This window comes from Urocampus carinirostris, chromosome 11, assembly GCF_059441175.1.
Source record: "Urocampus carinirostris isolate Australia breed hairy pipefish chromosome 11, RoL_Ucar_1.0, whole genome shotgun sequence".
In the NCBI taxonomy this organism is placed as follows: Eukaryota; Metazoa; Chordata; class Actinopteri; order Syngnathiformes; family Syngnathidae; genus Urocampus; species Urocampus carinirostris.
Window position 1 is genome coordinate 22,048,097 of NC_142359.1, and position 19,377 is coordinate 22,067,473.

At 40.2% G+C, this 19,377-nt stretch overlaps 1 protein-coding gene across 2 annotated transcripts; it reads right to left on the reverse strand.

Moving 5' to 3' along the window:
• Positions 1-340: 340 nt before the first annotated feature.
• tymp (thymidine phosphorylase) lies at positions 341-18,923 on the reverse strand. Of its 2 annotated transcripts, XM_088347828.1 has the most exons (11): positions 18,744-18,923; positions 17,797-17,911; positions 15,192-15,315; positions 13,299-13,501; positions 11,687-11,785; positions 9,810-9,939; positions 7,105-7,223; positions 5,507-5,669; positions 2,565-2,792; positions 769-909; positions 341-709 (listed from the first exon to the last, which is right to left on the reverse strand). In XM_088347828.1, the coding sequence occupies exons 2-11, from the start codon at positions 17,872-17,874 to the stop codon at positions 567-569; spliced, it is 1,428 nt and encodes a 475-aa protein (XP_088203954.1). In that variant the 5' UTR covers positions 17,875-17,911; positions 18,744-18,923; the 3' UTR covers positions 341-566. The 2 variants fall into 2 exon arrangements, with proteins under 2 accessions (XP_088203954.1, XP_088203955.1); XM_088347829.1 differs by lacking the exon at positions 17,797-17,911.
• Positions 18,924-19,377: the final 454 nt, after the last annotated feature.

The following is a 19,377-nucleotide window of genomic DNA, read 5'->3' on the forward strand; positions in this document are numbered from 1 at the left end:
TTTCCCCTTACTCTGGCAAAGCTCGTATACAATAACAATAAGAAAGTCTGAATCCTCCTCAAAGTGTTGAATAAGAAGAAAGAGTGAGGGATCCAAGCCTAGTTTTACAAATTCATCTCAGGAGCGCTCTAGCTTCTCTCGTTATTGTCAACCATCCGGAAGCAATCTACCAATAATATCTGTTTATGTTGTGTGGTTTTATGGAACGTTAACGAAAAGGAGAGGTGCAGAAGAAGTGGTGTCTGTGAAGATGAGGAAGAATAAGGGTGAAGTGCAGTTCTCGTCTGGCGGCATATATATTTGCTTTGCAAGTTTAACATACAGTCGTTAAAACCGGATACTGTTTGGAAACGAGTGAAGTGTACATAGTCACGTGAGGTGACAACAAACAGCTCGAAGTGATGACTTAATAAAAGCAGAAGGCGCATACCTGATTCTGATTTGTTCTTTGCCCCCACCAAAGAAGAGGAAGAAGAAAGATGAAGTAATGGGATTGAGTCTAAATCATTAAAAACAATTAAATAGTAATGAGTAGCACCTTGATGAACATGGCAAAATGCTTCCCCTCAAACTGGAAGTATCACTTCTTGCACCAAAGTTTGATTTTTCCAATCATCAATGGATCCCAAGATTACCGCGCTCCCCAGACACTCGATCTGGTCTGGACTTGGTGCCGGGTCCTCATAGTGGACCCGAAGCCAGGACGTGCCTGAAAACAAAATGGAGCTGAAAGTGTTGTGATTCGGTCAAGAAAAGATCGGAACTCACCTTTTGTGATTTTCTGGCCAGGGCAAAATAGTAACTCTGCTCCCACGCTGTGATTGATAGGCTCTCCTGCCTTAGAACGCCCCGCCCCTAATTTATGGAGCACTTCCGCTATAATTAGACCATCCACATCCAATATTACACCTATAACAACACAAAAATATATCCAGATTTTTAATTTTAAAGCTGCATATGCGTAAATTCTGGAAATTCAACTTTGTTTTTGTACAAGCCGCACCAGATTTTAAGCCGCAACCATAGAAATGACCTAATTTATGTCCATTTATTACATTAAAAACAAAGTCAGCAAGAAAAGGCCCAGGACAGAAAAGTCTTCCCGCATTTAGGAAACTGTGTCCGCAGATGTTAATCTCTATCAACTCGCGCAGCAGTCAATACTTACCAAAGTGGCATTAACATATAGGCGGGAGTACGACAAAAAACATTATACGTAAATGCTTGGAATCTTTCTAACAAGTCATATCAGCTGAATGAAGATTTTAGTGAAAGCAGGTGACAAATTACATGTACACTTCAGTTAGTAGTTTGTCATGTGTGCAAGGGATGGGAGAGCTTAAGAGAAATTGCATGTCAACAGGCTGTTCTGATGGTACAGGTTTAAATTTTTAGTCAGTACAGTACATTGAGTTTTGGTTTGAGAATTTTTTTGTCATTCTCCTGCGTACATGTTAACACCAATATAATTAATATTGTATGTTACGCTAGTTGATTGACAGATTCAAAGAATGAGTGTCTTAATCAAGGCCTAATGTGTTACTTTAACTGTACTAGACATTTCCGCACCGGTTCCGCCAAGATCGTGATCTTCCTCCAAAGGGGACAGTGGAAAACTCACCCGTCCGTTAATGCGGATCACTAGTTAAATGACTGGTGATTTGGCTAGCGAAGGGAGTCATAGTTAGTCGTGCTGTTTACCAGTGCTTCATTGACTTTCTTTCTTTTGACATTCAGAATACTTGGCAGAAATCAAAATCGACCCAGATGGGGCGGAGATCGCCGCCACCTCGGGAGAACCACAGGAAGGGCCCGGCTTGTTGAAATTTGCCCACACCCTTGCGACCATCCACCTTGCGAAAAAAATAAGTCACATTGTTATCTGCAGTGTTTAAACTGTAGAAATAAATTAGAGGCTTGTTGTCCGGAATTAAGGGTCAGTGGATCCATTTGGTAACTACCTCCAGAACCCGACATTTCACGAGAACCATCTCAATTGCCAGCAGAAAACCCTGTTCCACAACAACCTCCAACTAATGCGACAATCCAAACTTCGAAAAGTTGAGGCGTTAACACACCGAAGGTTCAAAAAGTAATAGTTGAGCAAACTGAAGAGATAAGTGTTGCCAACCGCCATTAAACACGAAGAAGACATTAGTGCACACAAGAACACCAATTTTAGAACAAGACACTTCAAGGACGTTCTCCTTGTCCAAAGTTTGTTTTTCTCTAAAAATATGAAAGCCGCAGGGGTTTTTACAATGTGATACTCAAGTCTGAATGAGTTTTCCGCCAATTATATACACCGATAACAAAGGTGACCTGTCGATGAAGGTGCTGTATTTGAGTCAGATCAGGGGTCTTCTGGTACTAGTATCCATGGAAACCTGTACTATCTGCTTCATGTGGGGGAGCAAAACCCTTTCCAAAAAAACTGCAAGGAGCAGGATGAGCACCGCCAGGCTGAACTTGCCCAGGACACACCACAGGAAGTGGTGCACTTACAACCCAGGTGGGTAGGGGATTGGCGAAACGCGAAAAAAAAACAAATTTGAAGTTCATACCATCTTGGCTGGCGGGCAATTCAAGTTGATGCTTGGCTTTCCTCAGAATTTTGTAGTAATCTGCCTGCGCGGAGCAAAGCGTCCTGGCCGTTTCCTTGGAAACACCCTGAGCCTCCATCATAGCTTGGAACTTAAGCAGCGCGCCTCCGCTTGTGACAGCCTCGGAAATCTTGCGTCTGCCTTCCGATTGGTCAGTTGCCAGGCCCGTCATGGTCAGCAAAAGCCCGCCTGAAACACAATCCGACATAATCCTTTAGAGTGCTAGTAGACAGTGAAACTAAGGTAGAGGTGCAACAACTAATAATTGCAGTACTTATTTATGAATCACGCACATTTTCTTTTAACCGAAAAAAAGATTGAAAAGTCTGGTTACGAGTTCTACACGTTAGTATATCTCCGTAACGATTGATCAGTCAAAAATAATGCCACATTGAAACAATTAAGGGTAGGGTGCGCAATATAAGATGTCCCAAAAAGTTTACAATATTTATTAAGTATGTTAAAAATGCCAAAGTGAGATCAAAGAACCTTTATATATATTTTTTTCCATTGCACGTATCTGCTTTCATCTTACTTTTATTCTCGTTGTTCCGGCCACGGAGCACACTATGCGAAAATGGGGGAATTGGGTTTGGACAGAGTGTTATCGCCCGTGTAGTCGTGGTTTTCTTTCATTCCAGGCTGAAAATGGTAAAAGTAAGAAAAGGAACCTTGAAATACTGTCCAAAGGCCAGGTCAAACCCCAAAAAAGGGAAGAGATAAGATAAGATAGTCCTTTATTCGTCCCACAATGGGGATTTTTTTTTTGTTACAGCAGTAAGACAGTGAATAATGAATAACAGCTAGAAAAGTTGATAGGAGCGCATCTAAGAAGTTCACATACTTGCCCGCACAACAGAAGGCGCTGCGATGATGATTTTGAACTTACATACACCAACTCTAAGCATCACAGTTTAGTGCAATTAACAATACTTAGAGGAAAATAATTTCAGATATTTTAGTATTTTTAATGATATATTAGATCACTGGTATTCAACTGGTCTGTTTTGCGGACCCGCCATTACACCCCAATGCCAAGCTGTGATCCCTCCCAAAAAAGTAAGAAATAAGACGTGTGCTGAAAATTGTAAACCCCAGGAAGGCAGCAGATGGAGTACCAAGGAGGGTACTCAGGGACTGTGCCGAACCGCTGGCTGGGGTCTTCACCACCATCTTTAACCAATCCCTGTGACAGGCTACCGGCCCACCCTGCTTCAAAACCTCCACCATCATTCCCATTCTCAAGAAGTCAGCAGTGGAAAGCCTCAACGACTACAGGCCTGTTGCACTTACGCCTGTGTTCATGAAGTGCTTAGAGAGGTTGGTGTCCCAGCACATCAAGGACGCCCTACCACCCACACTGGACCACCATCAATTTGCCTACAGGGCAAACCGCTTCACTGATGACGCCATAAACACTGCACTTCACACCGCGCTGAGCCACCTGGACCACCGGGGGAGCTACGTCAGAATGCTCTTCCTGGACTTCAAGCTCAGCCTTCAATACCATTATCCCGGAGATCCTGGTGGAGAAACTCTCACCTAGGACTCTCTTCCTCCATCTGCTACTGGATAATGGACTTCCTCTCAAACCGCCCACAGTCCGTGAAACTCGGCCACCACGACTCTCCCACCCTAACACAGCACCGGCTCTCCCCAAGGATGAGTACTGAGCCCCCTGATTTTCACCCACTACAACTCCGACTGTTCACCGACCCACCTCACAAACATAATTAAGTTCGCCGATGATACTACCATGGTCGGCCGCATCTCTGATGGGGACGAGGTGGCGTACAGGGATGAGGAGGAGTCACTGACAACGTGGTATTCGAAAAACAACCTCCTACTGAACACCACAAAAACAAAACAAGTCATACTGGACTTCAGGAGGAAACGCAGGAACCCAGCACCACTCATTATAAATGGAGACTGTGTAGAGGGAGTCCACTCTTTCAAATTCCTGGGTGTGCACATCTCTGACAACCTCTCCTGGTCTTCAAACACCAGAGCTGTGGTAGGTAAGGCTCAGCAGTGACTCAATTTCCTGAAAGTGCTCAAGAAAAATCATCTGGAACATCAGCTGCTGGTGTCCTTCTACAGAGCCACAGTGGGGACTATTATGGCATACTGCATTACGGTGTGGTATGTGGTCATCGAGGACCCTTCTCACCCCGGCCACCACCTCTTTGACGTGCTGCCCTCCGGCAGACACTATAGGTCTCACAAAACAAAAAACAGACTCAGACAGTTTCTTCCCCAAAGCTATCACCACCCTAAATACACACTGCACAAAAAAAACAAACTCTCCACAAATGCTATTTAAGGAGGAATACCAATGCAAACACACTACCTCATAACGATGAAAAATTGTATTCATGTCAAGGCATTTTCAAGTCAAGTCATTTGTATTTGTATAGCCCTAAATCATGAAGAGTCTCAAAGGGCCCCACAGATTATTACACTATATTACACAGACTATTTTTCAGAATATTATTATACATTCCCCTGCTCTGGAGCCGACGAGAAGAGTAGGTTATTCATATGCTATAGAGTAGAAGTGAGCGTCTATGCTTACTTTGCACAATGTTGCCTATTTGCACTACTGCATATTGCACTACTACGATCCCCTGTAAGAAAACACTCAATGTAAATATATTCTGCTTTTACATGTCCACACTTTCTTGTGTAAATATTTTGTGTTCATACATATCCAAATTATTTTTAAATCTTTTATCTTAAAAGTCAAAATGTGTAACTGGAGTGCCACGTCCAATTTCGTTGTCACAATATGTTCAAACCATTTTGTAACAATAATAAATAATAAAGGTATATTCTATTCTATTCTATATTGAGCGAAATGTAGTGTTCCAATATGACACGGTGTCCCTTTAAGCAAAGCTCACCGAGCGTAGTGACGAGCTCCATGAGGTCCTTCCGGCAGGCGCCTTTAAGCAGTTGGAGTGCCTCGATGACTTCCAGACTGTTGCCCACACTGCGACCAATCACGGTGTCCATCCGGCTCAGCACAGCGCCCGTGCGCATACCAAGATCGTTGCCCGCCTTCACCTACAACAGCACAAAATTCAAGTCGTATGGGTCTTTGAATTAATTGTAGGAATTCTGGCGCTTTTTATCCCAAACAGCTTTTAGTTTTAATGTTGTTGGTTGAGTTCTCATACCTACTAATTAGAATTCATTCCACCCGACCCGAGTCACGGTATATTAATCCGAACCCGCCCAAACCCGACAGATTAACTTGATTTGATTAACGAGCCCGAAAAAAACCCAAAGCATCAATTTGCTGGCAAAGTAATCGAAAACACAAAGCTTTACTGTAGCCTCGCGCACTTCAGCGCCGAACTACACGTTTCGGCTGTACTGTGTCGCTTGGTGTTTTCTTGGGGTCGAGTCCTTCAAATCAAGTGGACACTGCAAGTGTGCCTAAATGAACAATTTAGCCCGAATTTCGGGCCGGGTTCGTGTCAAGATCAGGCCCGGGCTCAAGGGCTTACTTCTGTTATCAAAACTACCGTTCTATCCATTAGACTGCCGCTTTTTTCCCCTTAAAGCAGAGCTCCTCAATTATTCTCTGTCACGGTCCCCCTCGGAAGAAGAAATCCTCTCGCCTTCATTTTGCTTGGAGATAAAATTCCGGCTGTGCAAATCTATTCTACAGCGTTCCAATTATGATAAGCGCAGAGTCAAGTTTGATATGTGCCTAGCTGACATAATGCTAGCAGTATGTGTGGTTAGATACAGTATCTAAATGGCACAGTTTACATGGTGTCACATCAACAGACCCTGTTTTGGCTATATGTCACTAGGAAATCTTATACATGGAAGCTCATTAATCAATGTACAGACGCTGCCCTACTTACGAACAAGATGGGTTCCGAACGATCGTTCATAAGTTGAATTTGTTTGTGAGTTGCTTCAGTGCTATATTTTGTATGTTTAAGGTTTATACAAGTATGTTTAAGGCTTGTATACGCAACCTGTATTGTTTTGTACTAAAAATAAACATTTAATGAAATAATATGGTATATGAAGATAAAGTTGAGTTGAACTTACTTTAGTAAAATGCGCTTCAAGAGGTCCTCCTCCGTGGTAAAAAGTGGCCAAAAAAAAGCGATCCAACCATTTTCTCAACCGCATCAAGCTTTCTTATTCCAATTTTATTTCAAAAGAAACAGCTTGCCTCTTCTTTACACCAACCGTGTTGAATGGATGCACGAGATATTAAACAATAAAAATGTCAACGTTCTTATCGCGCTGGAGATACAGTATATAATGTTTACACACGAACTAAGAAGAGGATGCGGATTTTGTTTCTTCAGGGTGGATGCTGGGTGAGTAAGTAGGGGAGCGTTTGTGCACGCACATGCGCACAGCGAATTGGTAAGACGTCCTTGAGGCGTAGGAAGGAACTGCATTCCTTTTAACACCAGCTCAGAGAGCCAGTTTATTAGTAAAACCACGCATAACTACAAAAAGGTCTTACCAGAAGCTGCGCCAGCTCCTTGGCGCCGCACAAATCTTTGTAGAGAGCAGCCCGGCCAAACTTGACGTCCAGAACTAGTGCCGTCAGTGACTCTGCACCCTTTTTGGAGATGATGGAACCTAAACGGTAACAATTACGGACATCGGTTTCTTTTAAAGAGATAACGAAAGACATTTTTTGTTGAATTAGGCACAGGAGATGTAGCGTCCCCTCCCCACAATTATGCAAATTTGTCGCAAAATAGTCCACCTTCCGGACGACTCGAGAGTAAAAGTCTCAAACATGATTGATTTGGCTCGGTTCCTCTAGAGCTGTGACATCATCCGGTGAAGACAAGACTCTTGGTAATGGAGGGTCTCGTTGACGCAACATTTGAGGCAGCTCCAAAATAGACGCCCATTGAAGAGACCGGCGATTGCGTAGAGCTCATTGGTGCCTTGAGAAATGTCAACTTTACCCACCCTGTAGTCGGGGAGCCTTGTGACTGTTTTGTCTGAGTTGCGTGCTTCAACCTCCGAAAGCTGCCTGAGGTCATTTTACCTGCTTCCGGTTACATTGAATGCTTCTTTTTTGCCAATTGTGGCTTTTCCATTGTGTTTTTCATTGAGTATGTCGCGGTTTGTATTATATTGTCCGGCTAGCTCTCCATTAACGCAGAGGATGTCAAAGGTTTTCCAGTCTTGTTTGGTCCAGGTCAGCCCCTGTTAGCCATCTTTAACAGACGGTTAGCCTCCCATGTCCATTGGGTTCGTGTTTGTTGCCGTCGCCAATTTTTGTTGTTTGGTTCCTGGTTAGCCTGGCTGCTAACTGTGTGTTTTGGTCAGCCATCCTGTAGTTGATTGTCCCAGTTAGTGCACTTTAGCAGCCGGCTAGCCTGCCCTGTCTGTTGGTTCATTTCCAGTGATTGTTGCCGTCCCCGGTTTTTGATGTCGGTTCCTGGTAACCTGGCTACTAACTGTGTTTTCGGTCGGCCATCCTGCAGTTGATCGTCCATGTTAGCTCTCCTTGGGAGCCGGCTAGCCTGCCGTGTCTGTTGGTCAATTTCCAGTGTTTGTTGCCGTCCACGCTTTTTGTTGTTGGTTTCCGGTTACTTTGTGTTTTTGGTTGGCCAGCTTCCCTTTTATTTTGCAGATAGGTTCCAGTTAGGCCTCTTTAACAGCCTGCTAGCCTGGTGTGTCCATTTTTTTAATCCTGGCCAGGGTTGCGTAGGGTTACTTTAACTGGATTACTTTCAATTACTTTTGGATTACTCCAATACCAAATATGCTAATAAAAGACAAAAAAAACTTAATATGAATAAAACGACTAAATTTTGTGCAGGCTTGGGGAGTAACAGAATACATGGAACGGCAAAAATGATGTTGGTAAGCTGTTTGGATTTATTTTCATTTTGTTTCTGTCGCATTTTATGTTCGTTTTGCCGGAGATCAAAGAGATCAAAGTCAGGAGAGAAAGCTTACCACGTGCTGTGAGTCATCATTTTATTCATATTTAGTTTCTTTTGTCTTTTATTAGCATATTTAGTATTGGAGCAATCCAAAAGTAATTGAAAGTAATCTAGTTAAAGTAACCCTACCCAACCCTGATCCTGGCATGTTAGTTCTATATGCGTTATTTTTGCCAGCTAGCCCCATTTTGGTTGCTCAACCTTTGTTATACCATTACTGAATCCACCTGCAACACAAGGCTTGTGCATCTTCCACAAAAACTACCAGAATTTGGCTAAAAACACACTTGGCCTCTTTGACTAGAATACAAGGTCCCGGTGTTACTCTGATGATGTCACAGCTCGGGAAGTCAAAGACAAGACAGGCTGTCTTTAAAATGCATTATCTGGGAAAAGAATTGGAATATAGAGTTGAAATACATATGGATTTTATGCAAAATATATATACAATTTCTCACATTTCAAAGGTTTTAGACTTGGGTCTCAAACTCGCAGCCCGGGGGCCAATTGCGACCCTCAGGATGATTGTTTGAGAACCTGCCTTCATATGAAAGTTAAAAGGTCAGTATGTATTATTTTCCCACTAGATGTCGCTGTTTTCTGTCGTGTGACCGAAAACGAGTGGGGAAATAAAACAAAAGGAGACAAAGGAGGCAAAGGACAAAGTGACCAAAACACACCTTACTACTTTTGAAAAGGGAAATAAGAAAATACCAAAAACAAAAAAATAAATAAGACAAAAAGTGAAACTCGAGAAAAGGGGACGAGAAAAAAAAAGAAAACAAATACAATTTTGGGGGTTCGTGTTTTATCTCTTTAATTCCTTCCTTTTCTTTCATTGTCCTTCTTTGCTTTCTTTTCCCATGCTTTTCCTTTCATTCACACTTTCTTTTACTTCTTTCTTATTTCTTCTTCCCTATTTTTTTCTTTCCCTTCTTTTTGTCTTTATTTAAGAACGGCTAGGTAAACATTGGAAGAAAAATTTTGTTTTTGCTCACTTTCACCTCCATTGTTTGTACTCTTCCTTGGACTCATTTCTGGGTGCACTCCATACTACAGTGACATCTAGTGGATCAAATATAAAAGAATGTCCCTTTGAGAACAGTGGAATGTTTTTATCTGTGCTGTTTTTTGTGTAAAACCCCATTTGGCCCAACCTCACCCAGACCCTAGCTTCAGTGGCCCCCAACTCAATTGAGTTTGAGACCCCTGCTTTAAATGTTTGATGGTTTGGCCTCAGGGTTCCGGCGTTTCTTACTGGTGATGAGTGGTAAGCTGTCCACAGTGCTGGTGATGTCACGCGTGGCGTAGATGATGCGATCGGCGGGTACTAGCGTCTCTGTCTGGCCCACAATGCAACAGCCCACGGTGCTCAGGATGGAGCGCACCTGATAAATTGTCCATTGCAAAGAACAGGGTTAGTACACCCTTATCACTGCCAAATTCAAACATTTTTTAAGGACTTTCAAAGGCAATTTTGTAATTTCCCCAGTACAATTAAAAGAAGAAATCCGATGTAAATTGTGTATTTTGTAGATCCACAAATATATCTGCAATTCACAAATGCGATTTTTAATCTTATGAGTGAATATATCAAGACATATGATTTTTAGATCTTGAATAAATCACAAATATAATTGTTTTTGAGACAAATCTCTCCCGATCTAGGTGTTGGGTAAAAATGACAGTAATATGTAGCTTACATTTTCAGTTGCAGTAAGTTCTTCCCATTACAGTTTACCACAGGGAAACCTTTCCTTGTTGTAATTGAATGGCCCGTAATAAATGTTCATAATACGTATTTCTTACACTAATACACATTTCATAGAGCCCTGTTTAAGTGTAGCATCCACCTGCTCTCTCGAGTGCGACCCGTAGGGGCAATAACGCTTCACAGGACAATACCATACAAACTAATGCCGGCTCCTGTTCATCACGAGGGAACAAGAAATGCAATGGCAGAGCAAGGCCACCAGAGAGCAGCATCTGCATCATTTTTAAGTAGACATATGAGAAACACGGCAACAACTTCAAGCATTTTTCAAGGGGAGGAGATTTTAAGTTTATTATATGAGAGCAGGGGCCGTGAGTGGGGAATAAAAAAGCAAGAGAGACTTAATAATCGGCTCGTGAATGAAGAAAATAAATGCTGATACCGATATCAGTCAAATTCCTGAATATCGATGACGATAATCGGTTGACCTGTAATATATATATATATATATATATATATATATATATATATATATATATATATATATATGTATAGATATATTATACATATTATATATACAAAATATTACTTTTATTTGAGCCTGTAAAGAGGGTTTGTTCTTTAGTGTTAGTGTAAAATCTAATATTTTTAAATTGTATAATATTTGTTAAAAAAAAGGTTGCAACTTTACAGATTTTGCTTATTGGGGATCTTCTTGGAACATAACCCTGTCGATAAACAAAGGATGATTTTTTTTTTTTTGAAGTGTCCATTATTCATTCCTATGATTCATGATTCATTCTTTTCTTTCTTAAATATTAATCGCTTTCTGAATCTGTCAATATGAAATGTATGGTTGCGTTCATGTAAAAGAAATATCCTTAAAATTACTTGTAATTTTGTGGGGAAATACAAGTGTTTTCCCCCCATTCAACATAAAAAAAAGAAAAGAATGATTTGTATTTTATTTCTGCGTCTACTGTTTTTCTAAAAATCCTGTATGAAAGAAAATAGGTTTAAAAAAATCTACTTCTGAATTTGAAAAAAATACAAACAAAATCAAGTTCAGAATATGAACTCCAACGTGGTTCCCGTGGGCTGGTTCTCAAAATAGCTTACCAGTGATGTGTCTTTGCGATTTTCGAGGAAATGTGATTTCTAACTGGAAAAGGAAATAATTGACATGATCGGTGTTTTTGTTATGTTGACTGTGCTTATTTTAACCCTATTTCTAATAATTACAACCTGTAGTAACGTGATTATAAGATTGTAATAACAGTAATTACATAAGTTGCTATTTTAGAAATGCATTTCAAACTGGTGTCCATTAGCACTTAACAGTAACAAAAAAGTTGCTCTCAGGTTTAAAAGAAATTGGCTACCCTTGCTCCAATGTTTTGCATGACTTAGTGAGGTCTTACCTGCTCAGCTGACTGGTGGATGTTGAAACCAGGAATGGACTCCAGTTTGTCCAGTGTTCCGCCAGTGTGAGCCAGGCCCCGTCCACTTATCATTGGAACCTGGGACAGGGGCCATAGTAATCATTCTATATGAGGAAAACGCGGTACCATATTTTCCACACTAAGGTGCAGCCAAGAACTCATAACTACACACCCATTACTATTTGTTTCATTTATTTATGTATTTTTAATGGAACCATTTCATTGAATTTTTTATGTAACTTATTTGAGATTGTTTCTTTTTTATTTTTGAAGGAAAATTTTCATTTTTAATCCATCTAGCTTTTCATTCATTGAAATACATAAATCTTTTGTCGTAGTTTGGAGTAATCTTAGTTGATTGACCACTATTGAGAAGATTTTCCACTGTTCCTAGTTTTTTTTCAAATTGTAGGGCACTGAAAGTGGTTCGCCCTACAGCCTGGGAAATGGCTTTGTGACCTTCACCAGACTGATAGATCACTTTTTTCTAATTTATTCTGGAATTTTTGGGGATTGTGACATGCGGCATTTGTGATCCTCCATTTAAAGCTGCCCGCACTATACACTGAAAATGTACTCTCCCATACTATAAATGTAGTCATAGATCCCAGATGCAAATTATCTAAGGTGTTTGCTTTAAATAGAAAGTGTCGTCTAGTCATATTTAATTTGTCACACTGAAAAGTTAATACTTTTGTATTCCTTTGTGGGGATTTTTCTAGCTTTAATTTTAAAAATCGTTAAGATTGAAACCAATTATTCTTTCCTGCAATCAGCAAACCAATTTGCCTCCTGGTTTTGCGTGTCCTCCACCATAAATCTTTTTTTCTCTTAAGGATGCTAGAATTTCCTACACTGATTAAAAAAAAAAATTACGTTATTACTTTAAGTTATTTGAGTTCTGATATGAAGTACTGATCCCAAGAAAATTGATTCAATGAACCAGGCCGTTGGAAATAGTACACACAATTTATTAACACAGAGAATCAATGATAGTAAAAAGGGAAGGGGGAAGGCACCGGAGAATATGGGAGTTTTCGACTGCTGACAGTTACTCATAGTTACTAGCACAAAACAAAAGTTTCCCGCTATAATGCTAGTCGATTTGGGAAGAGTCCCTTGTACAGAAAATTACGCTCATTCCCAAGAACAAGCAAACATGGTGTTAAATCTGAAACCGTCCTCTTAACTTGTTGTTGCGGATAGATTTGGTCTCGGACTGTTGAAACGTATGGCAACATGCTGAACTCACAGCCGCAGTGCATGCTTGTACAGCGGCTTGACGCGGCCGTCACGGCCACCCAATGATGAAGGTTCTGTATCTTATTCTAATCTGGAGGCTTCTACTGCGATTCATAACCAAGGAAAATCTGTTTAACGGGGGAAAAAACCCCCCAGCAAAAACACCGTCCTGGAGATTAATAATCGCCGTACTTGTCCAAGACACAGGAATTGGTATAAAAAATATATCACAATGGATTTTTTTGTGGGTTGCGCCTTATAATCTGGTGCGCCTTATATTGTGGAAAGTACAGTAATCAAAAATCAAATGCCATTCATCTTTTTGGGGGTATTTTTTTACATACAGTACCTTGCAGCCACAGGCAGCGAGCGCCGGTGCCAAAACCAGGCTGACTTTGTCGCCCACACCGCCCGTGGAGTGCTTGTCCACCAGAAGCTTCGTCCACTCTTGAGGCCACGACATCACGTCCCCTGATAACATCATCTGTTTGGTTAGCGTTGCCGTCTCACGTGCGTCCATGCCCTGTTGCCAGATTGCCATCAGCATGGCGCCTAAGAAGGGTGGCACATAGCAATCATTTGCCTTGGGCCAAAACCAAAACCGGTCCAAACCTCGATATTATCGATACTAAGCAAGTACTTGGATCGGAATCGATTTCATGACTGACAGGCACAATTTTAGCATCTCTCCCTATCTGGACTGCTGCTGCATCCTGCCTGCCTCCTGGTGCGCCATCCCCTACCAGAAGCCAAAAAGGACGGATGCAAACAAGAAGCGCAGTGCAGTGTGGACTTGCCAGGTCATTTGTGAGGTAAAGTGGTATGTTACTAAGGCAACACCAAAAATTTACAATAACACATTGAAAAACCTCTCCCTGCAGAAAGCACGGAGCTGTAACCAAAAATGTAAGCTTGTTACTGTTCCTCAACAAAAACCTGTAAATCTGTTGTTACAATGGCAACAGAACCAAAAAAGCTTCAGTAATCATTGTGCACTAGCTTGTTTTTAATACAAGCATCAAATGTACCTCCCATTACTAAGCACCCGCCACCCTGTTACTGATCTGCAAACTACAGACTATTATTACACCATCCCCTGATCTAAAACCTACATGAGGGCAAGGAAAAACTCAAATGAAAGATTTCTTAAAATATTGTTGCAGGGTGAAATTAGGGACATTGTAGCTCTTGAAAAATGTAAATATTACTGTTACTGTATTTAAAAAGGATATCAAAAGAAATGAGAATGTCCCGTAACAGGGTGGACAGTTGCCTTATGTATGAAGTAATTGGTACAAAATGTTACAGTATTATATCCTGAGCTGGACTGATAAATTTCTCTTATACAGTAGTTTGAAAGTCTCTGTTTCAGATGAAATGTTGAAAACATTTAATATTTTAAAGTTTTTGAGCGAAGGTTACCATGCTGAAACAGCACCAAATAAGAATGGCTCAATGAAATTTTGTAATTCAACTGCTGTTACAAAAAGGTGCGTTACTCTGCTACTTCTTAAAAACAGATCGTGTTCTAATCCATAATGTCCTCTGATTGCAAACTGTTCATCCTCTGCTCGTGATTAAGACACAACATAAAAAGACAATATTGAAAACAGGGGGTTAGTTTATATGCACATATTGAGCAAAGAATTTAAGGTAAAATCATGCTGAATTTTGGTGTTTTCATACATAAATCATTTTTGCAATACACCGAGTGGTTTGAAGACAAAATGGATTTGGAGTGTCTCAGTTAAGTGTTTGCAATTTCCTAAGATTGCACAAGCCAAATATTAGGTCCTCACTGCTTTCAAAGGTTGTTGTGCACTTTTTCTTCCGTTTCTTTTCTTATGTGGCTGTTTTGAAGTGGCGATCCCAAGTTAGAAGCAGATGTTTTCTTGTTAACGCAATACTCATAATAGTCTGTGGTTTGCAATAACATGGTCTATGCAGCCCTTTGAGACTCATTGTGATTAAGGACTATACAAATAAACATGACTTTTAACCGACCGGCTTCAATGCGAGTATATACGGTAATCCGTAGTTAGTTACTTTCCAAGTATTGTGCTAGTTTTTTGACAAGAGCTCAGGTCTCAAGAGGTTAAATTAAGTTATTAACTGTAACTAATAATGTTTTTCAGTAAAGAGCCCAACAGGTTTGACAAATACCAATCTTATGTGGTAGGCAGTGGTGGGGCGGGCCTTTATGTCGGAAAAAATGAGGTTGCGACCGAAAACTTAAACTCACCTGTTTGGCAATCTTGGATGCTTCTGCTGGTCAGCGCATCCATGAATGTTTTAATGTCACTGTCACTCAGCTTCCCGCCATCGCGCTTCTTCTTGATCAGGTCTGGAATCGACAGCATGGCCACCTGAGGTTGAGACCCACAGTTGCATGTCAAGCAGTGACGTGAAACCAGGGGAGTCAGATCTATCAGATTAATCTATGAATTGATATCAATAGATTGATAGATAGATCTGCCTCCTCTATATGTCAATAGGTATAGATCTATTCATTGATCTATCTAGCTAGCTTTCTATCCATAAATCTAGATATCCGTCGATAGGTGTATTCATCGATTTATCTACCCATTTATAGATAGAATAGAATAGAATAGAATATGCCTTTATTGTCATTGTTACAACATGGGACAGCTGTGACAACGAAATTGGACGACTCCAGTCCCACATTTACAGTGAGGATAAGGAAACAAAGAAACAAGGAACAAAGTACTAACTGACTTTGTTGTCCTCGGGGGGGTGTTGTGAGGGTCAAACAGAGTTCCCGAATGTTGTAGATGTAGATGTATGTATCTATCGATAAATCTTTCTATTGATCTATCCATATACCATGAAATTTGGACTATCAGGCGCAACTGAGCAGCACGGTGGAGCAGTGGTTAGCGCGTGTGTGGCACAGTTCTGAAGTTGTGAGCTCAAACCTTCCTGTGTGCATGTTCTCCCCGTGCTCGCGTGGGTTTTCGTCCGGGCACTCTGGTTTCCTCCCACATTCCAAAAACATGCATGTCAGGTTAATTGGCCGCTCCTAATTGTCTGTAAGTGTGAATGAGCGAGGGATTTGTATGTCTCCATGTGCCCTGAAACTGGCTGCCAACCAGTTCCGGGTGTCCCCTGCCCACTGCCCGAAAATAGCCGGGATGGGCTCCAGCACCACCGCGACCCTACTGAGGATAAGCGGTACGGCTAATGAGATGGAGGCGCACCTGATTATAAACCGCACCCAGTACATTTTAGATAGATAGATAGATACTTTATTCATCCCCGAAGGGAAATTCACATTTCCAGCAGCATCCCTGAGCTGAGAACAATACAATAATAAAGCAAGAAGAATACAATATACAAATACCTTATTGTTTTTATTCTTATTTTCTCATATACATTAAAAAAGGATGATGTTGGTTAAAATTCAGACTAAAGAAAAACATGTTGAATTCATTGTAAACGTTAAAAATCCACTATACGATCTCTTGTTAAAAGTATCTTGTTAAGATGTAAAAGTGTATTGTGATATTCTAAAATGTGTTTTATGTAAAGTGAAAAGAAAGCTCTCTGATATGCTTTGTTGTTAGTCTTACCAGAGAGAACTACAAAGAGATCAAAGAGATCAGACCCAGCAGAAAAAGCTAATGTTGTGACTCATCCATTTTCAGAAACTGTAATAATAAAAACCTCATCATCCAGTCCAGCGTGAATGTGGATCTTTGGTGGGACACGTACACCGCGGTTACATTGGTATGTACAAAATAAACAAATGATAAACAAAAACGTGTCCGTACGATGTCACCAGTCACTGAAAACGACATGTATACCTGTCAACCTGTACGGTTTTGCCGGACAAAGTACGTTTATTATGCATTTTAATACGTGTACGACGTACGAGAAAATCTGTACAGAAAAACGCAAATTTGTCAATAATAGGTACCATCCGGTATACACAGACTATCACGAAACAGCAAATCAATTAAGTCAAAGGAGTTCGCTGCGGAAGCCTCTATCTCTGTATCGTTTTTTTCGTTGCAAATGAAGTGAACGGTTTTATGTAGTGAAAGGAAGTCCGTCTCTTTTTAGAGACATGGCTTTTTTCTCAAACGGCTCACTTGCTTTGATGCATTATATTACGAATTATTATATTGTATAAAGAAGTTAAGAAAAAAAGCAAGTATAAAATGAAAAAATGAAAAAAGACGTGTTTGTGGTTATCCCTTTAATCAGTATATTACCAACAATAATTTAATGCACAAAATGAATTCATAATTTGAATAAGAAAATGTATTATTCTACTTAATTATATTTGCATGCATTTTTTACTTCTACAGTGAACGTCCAAGCTAATTAAATTCTGAACTGTTTTTTATAATAAACCTAATTCATGTCGAGCAACTTAGGCTCTCACAACAAAATGTTAATTAACAATATATATGATATAACGAAACACATGTACAATATAACATGTTAAACTACATAAATGAGCACGTTTGGAAAAAAAATATATAGTGTAAGATTATTTTGTATTTTGTAGGGGAAAATACGACAGTTTGTAAGGGCATGGAGCCGTGGAGCTTGACAGGTATGGACATGCCACATATCATTGGAGAGCTTAAACTCTAGGGATTCAAAATATACTCTTTAGAGAACCTTCAAGCTCAGTCTGAAACAAAATTCCCCAAAACTTTAAAGACAGCATAAGTAACAATTACGTCCCCAGACAGTCTTCAATTTGTGTCCGCGAAAAGGGCTTCATTACATCAAGGATAATCCATAGCATCCAACCGTGTAAAATATTCACTCCAGAACACACTATAATACCAACAGATAAATAGAAATTTGCCTGCCTCGTTGGACGTTGTTTCTTGTAATCCGTCCGTTGATTCCCAAAATGGTAGTAAACCCTTCCCTTTTGATTGACACATTTTCCATGATGAGTGTTTTTTCAAGCTAGTTTCATTCCTGCACAAAGCACAGTTACATTAAACTTGGGTGTCCTCCTCAATATGTACATTCCGCGTGTCTCACTCTTACATTTACTGCTCGGGTGCCCCTAGTGACCGTTAGAAAAATGCATAAATTATCCGCATCAATGAACAAGCCGCAGGGTTGAAAGCTTGAGAAAAAAAGTAGCGACTTATAGTCCAAATTAACCATCCATCTATAGATCTATATATTGCTATAGCGATAGATCGCTCTATTGATAAATCATTCTATTAATCAATCTATTTGACATGCAGTCAGGGGAGGCGGATATCAATATCCATCTATAGATCTGTTGATCCATCTTTAGGTCTATCTATTGATAGAGCAAACTTTCTATCAAGATATTTATTTGGCATGCAGTCAGATTTTTTATCTATCAATCAATAGGACTATTTATATATCCATTAATCCATTTACAGATATGTCTATCAATCGATCAATCCATCCAAAGATCTATTTATCAATAGATCCATGTAATTAAACTATCTACAGATCGATATGTCAATTGACGATTGATCAATCTAGCTATCTCTAGTCAAGTCAAGTTTATTTTTTTAGCCCTTAATCACAGACTATTATTACACCATCCCCTGATCTAAAACCTACATGAGGGCAAGGAAAAATTCAAAAACCTCAAAATGAGGAAAATGAAGAAACCTTGAGAAGGAACCGCTATCGATCTTTCCATTTCTCTCTCTATCCAAAGTTAGAACTGCAACTCAAAGGTAATTGCTTTTAAATGTCACTTTTTCATTAATACGTATAAAAGTAGTCCATGCAACACAAAAGCAAGAAGTCCAGTACTCACCCGAGGCTTATAACTTTTGACCTTGACACCGAAGCACAAAAGTTGGATTTGCGAGCGGAAAACCGAACCCTCCTTTATATAATCCCGCTCCTTTTTTAATAAGGTAATCCACTTATCAGTGAGCAACTATTGCATGGTGCGTAAGAGTCAGTGAATGTCAGGGTGAGCGTTTCGGAGTGTGTTCTCAAACATGCCCAAAGTACACGCAGAGAAAGTGAACGAATGGTTGTGTACACATTTGTTCAGTTTCTCTAACCCGGGGTTAAAAAGTGCTTTGCTCTATCGACTTGGAAGTCAGGAAAACCTCACACTTTACAGACAAAACCAGAACGGGGTGTTGACCGGCAGGAAACGCATAATTGAGGTGCAGTAGTTTCAAATCAAAACGGGGGAGTTCCTTAATGCATATTATGAAATTCAGTGCTTTAAAAAGGGACGAGGATTTTAACGTTTTGCTTTAATTCTGACATTTCGAAACCTGTTCGTCATTTTTTTTAACCGAATGCGGCCCACTACTCAAAAACCTTGCCCACCCACGACCTAATGTATAACGAATCTTAAGTAAGGAACACAATCTGGTACTTAGTATTATTTCGTTTCCATTTGTTTGGATGAGTTATGATTTCTGATAATT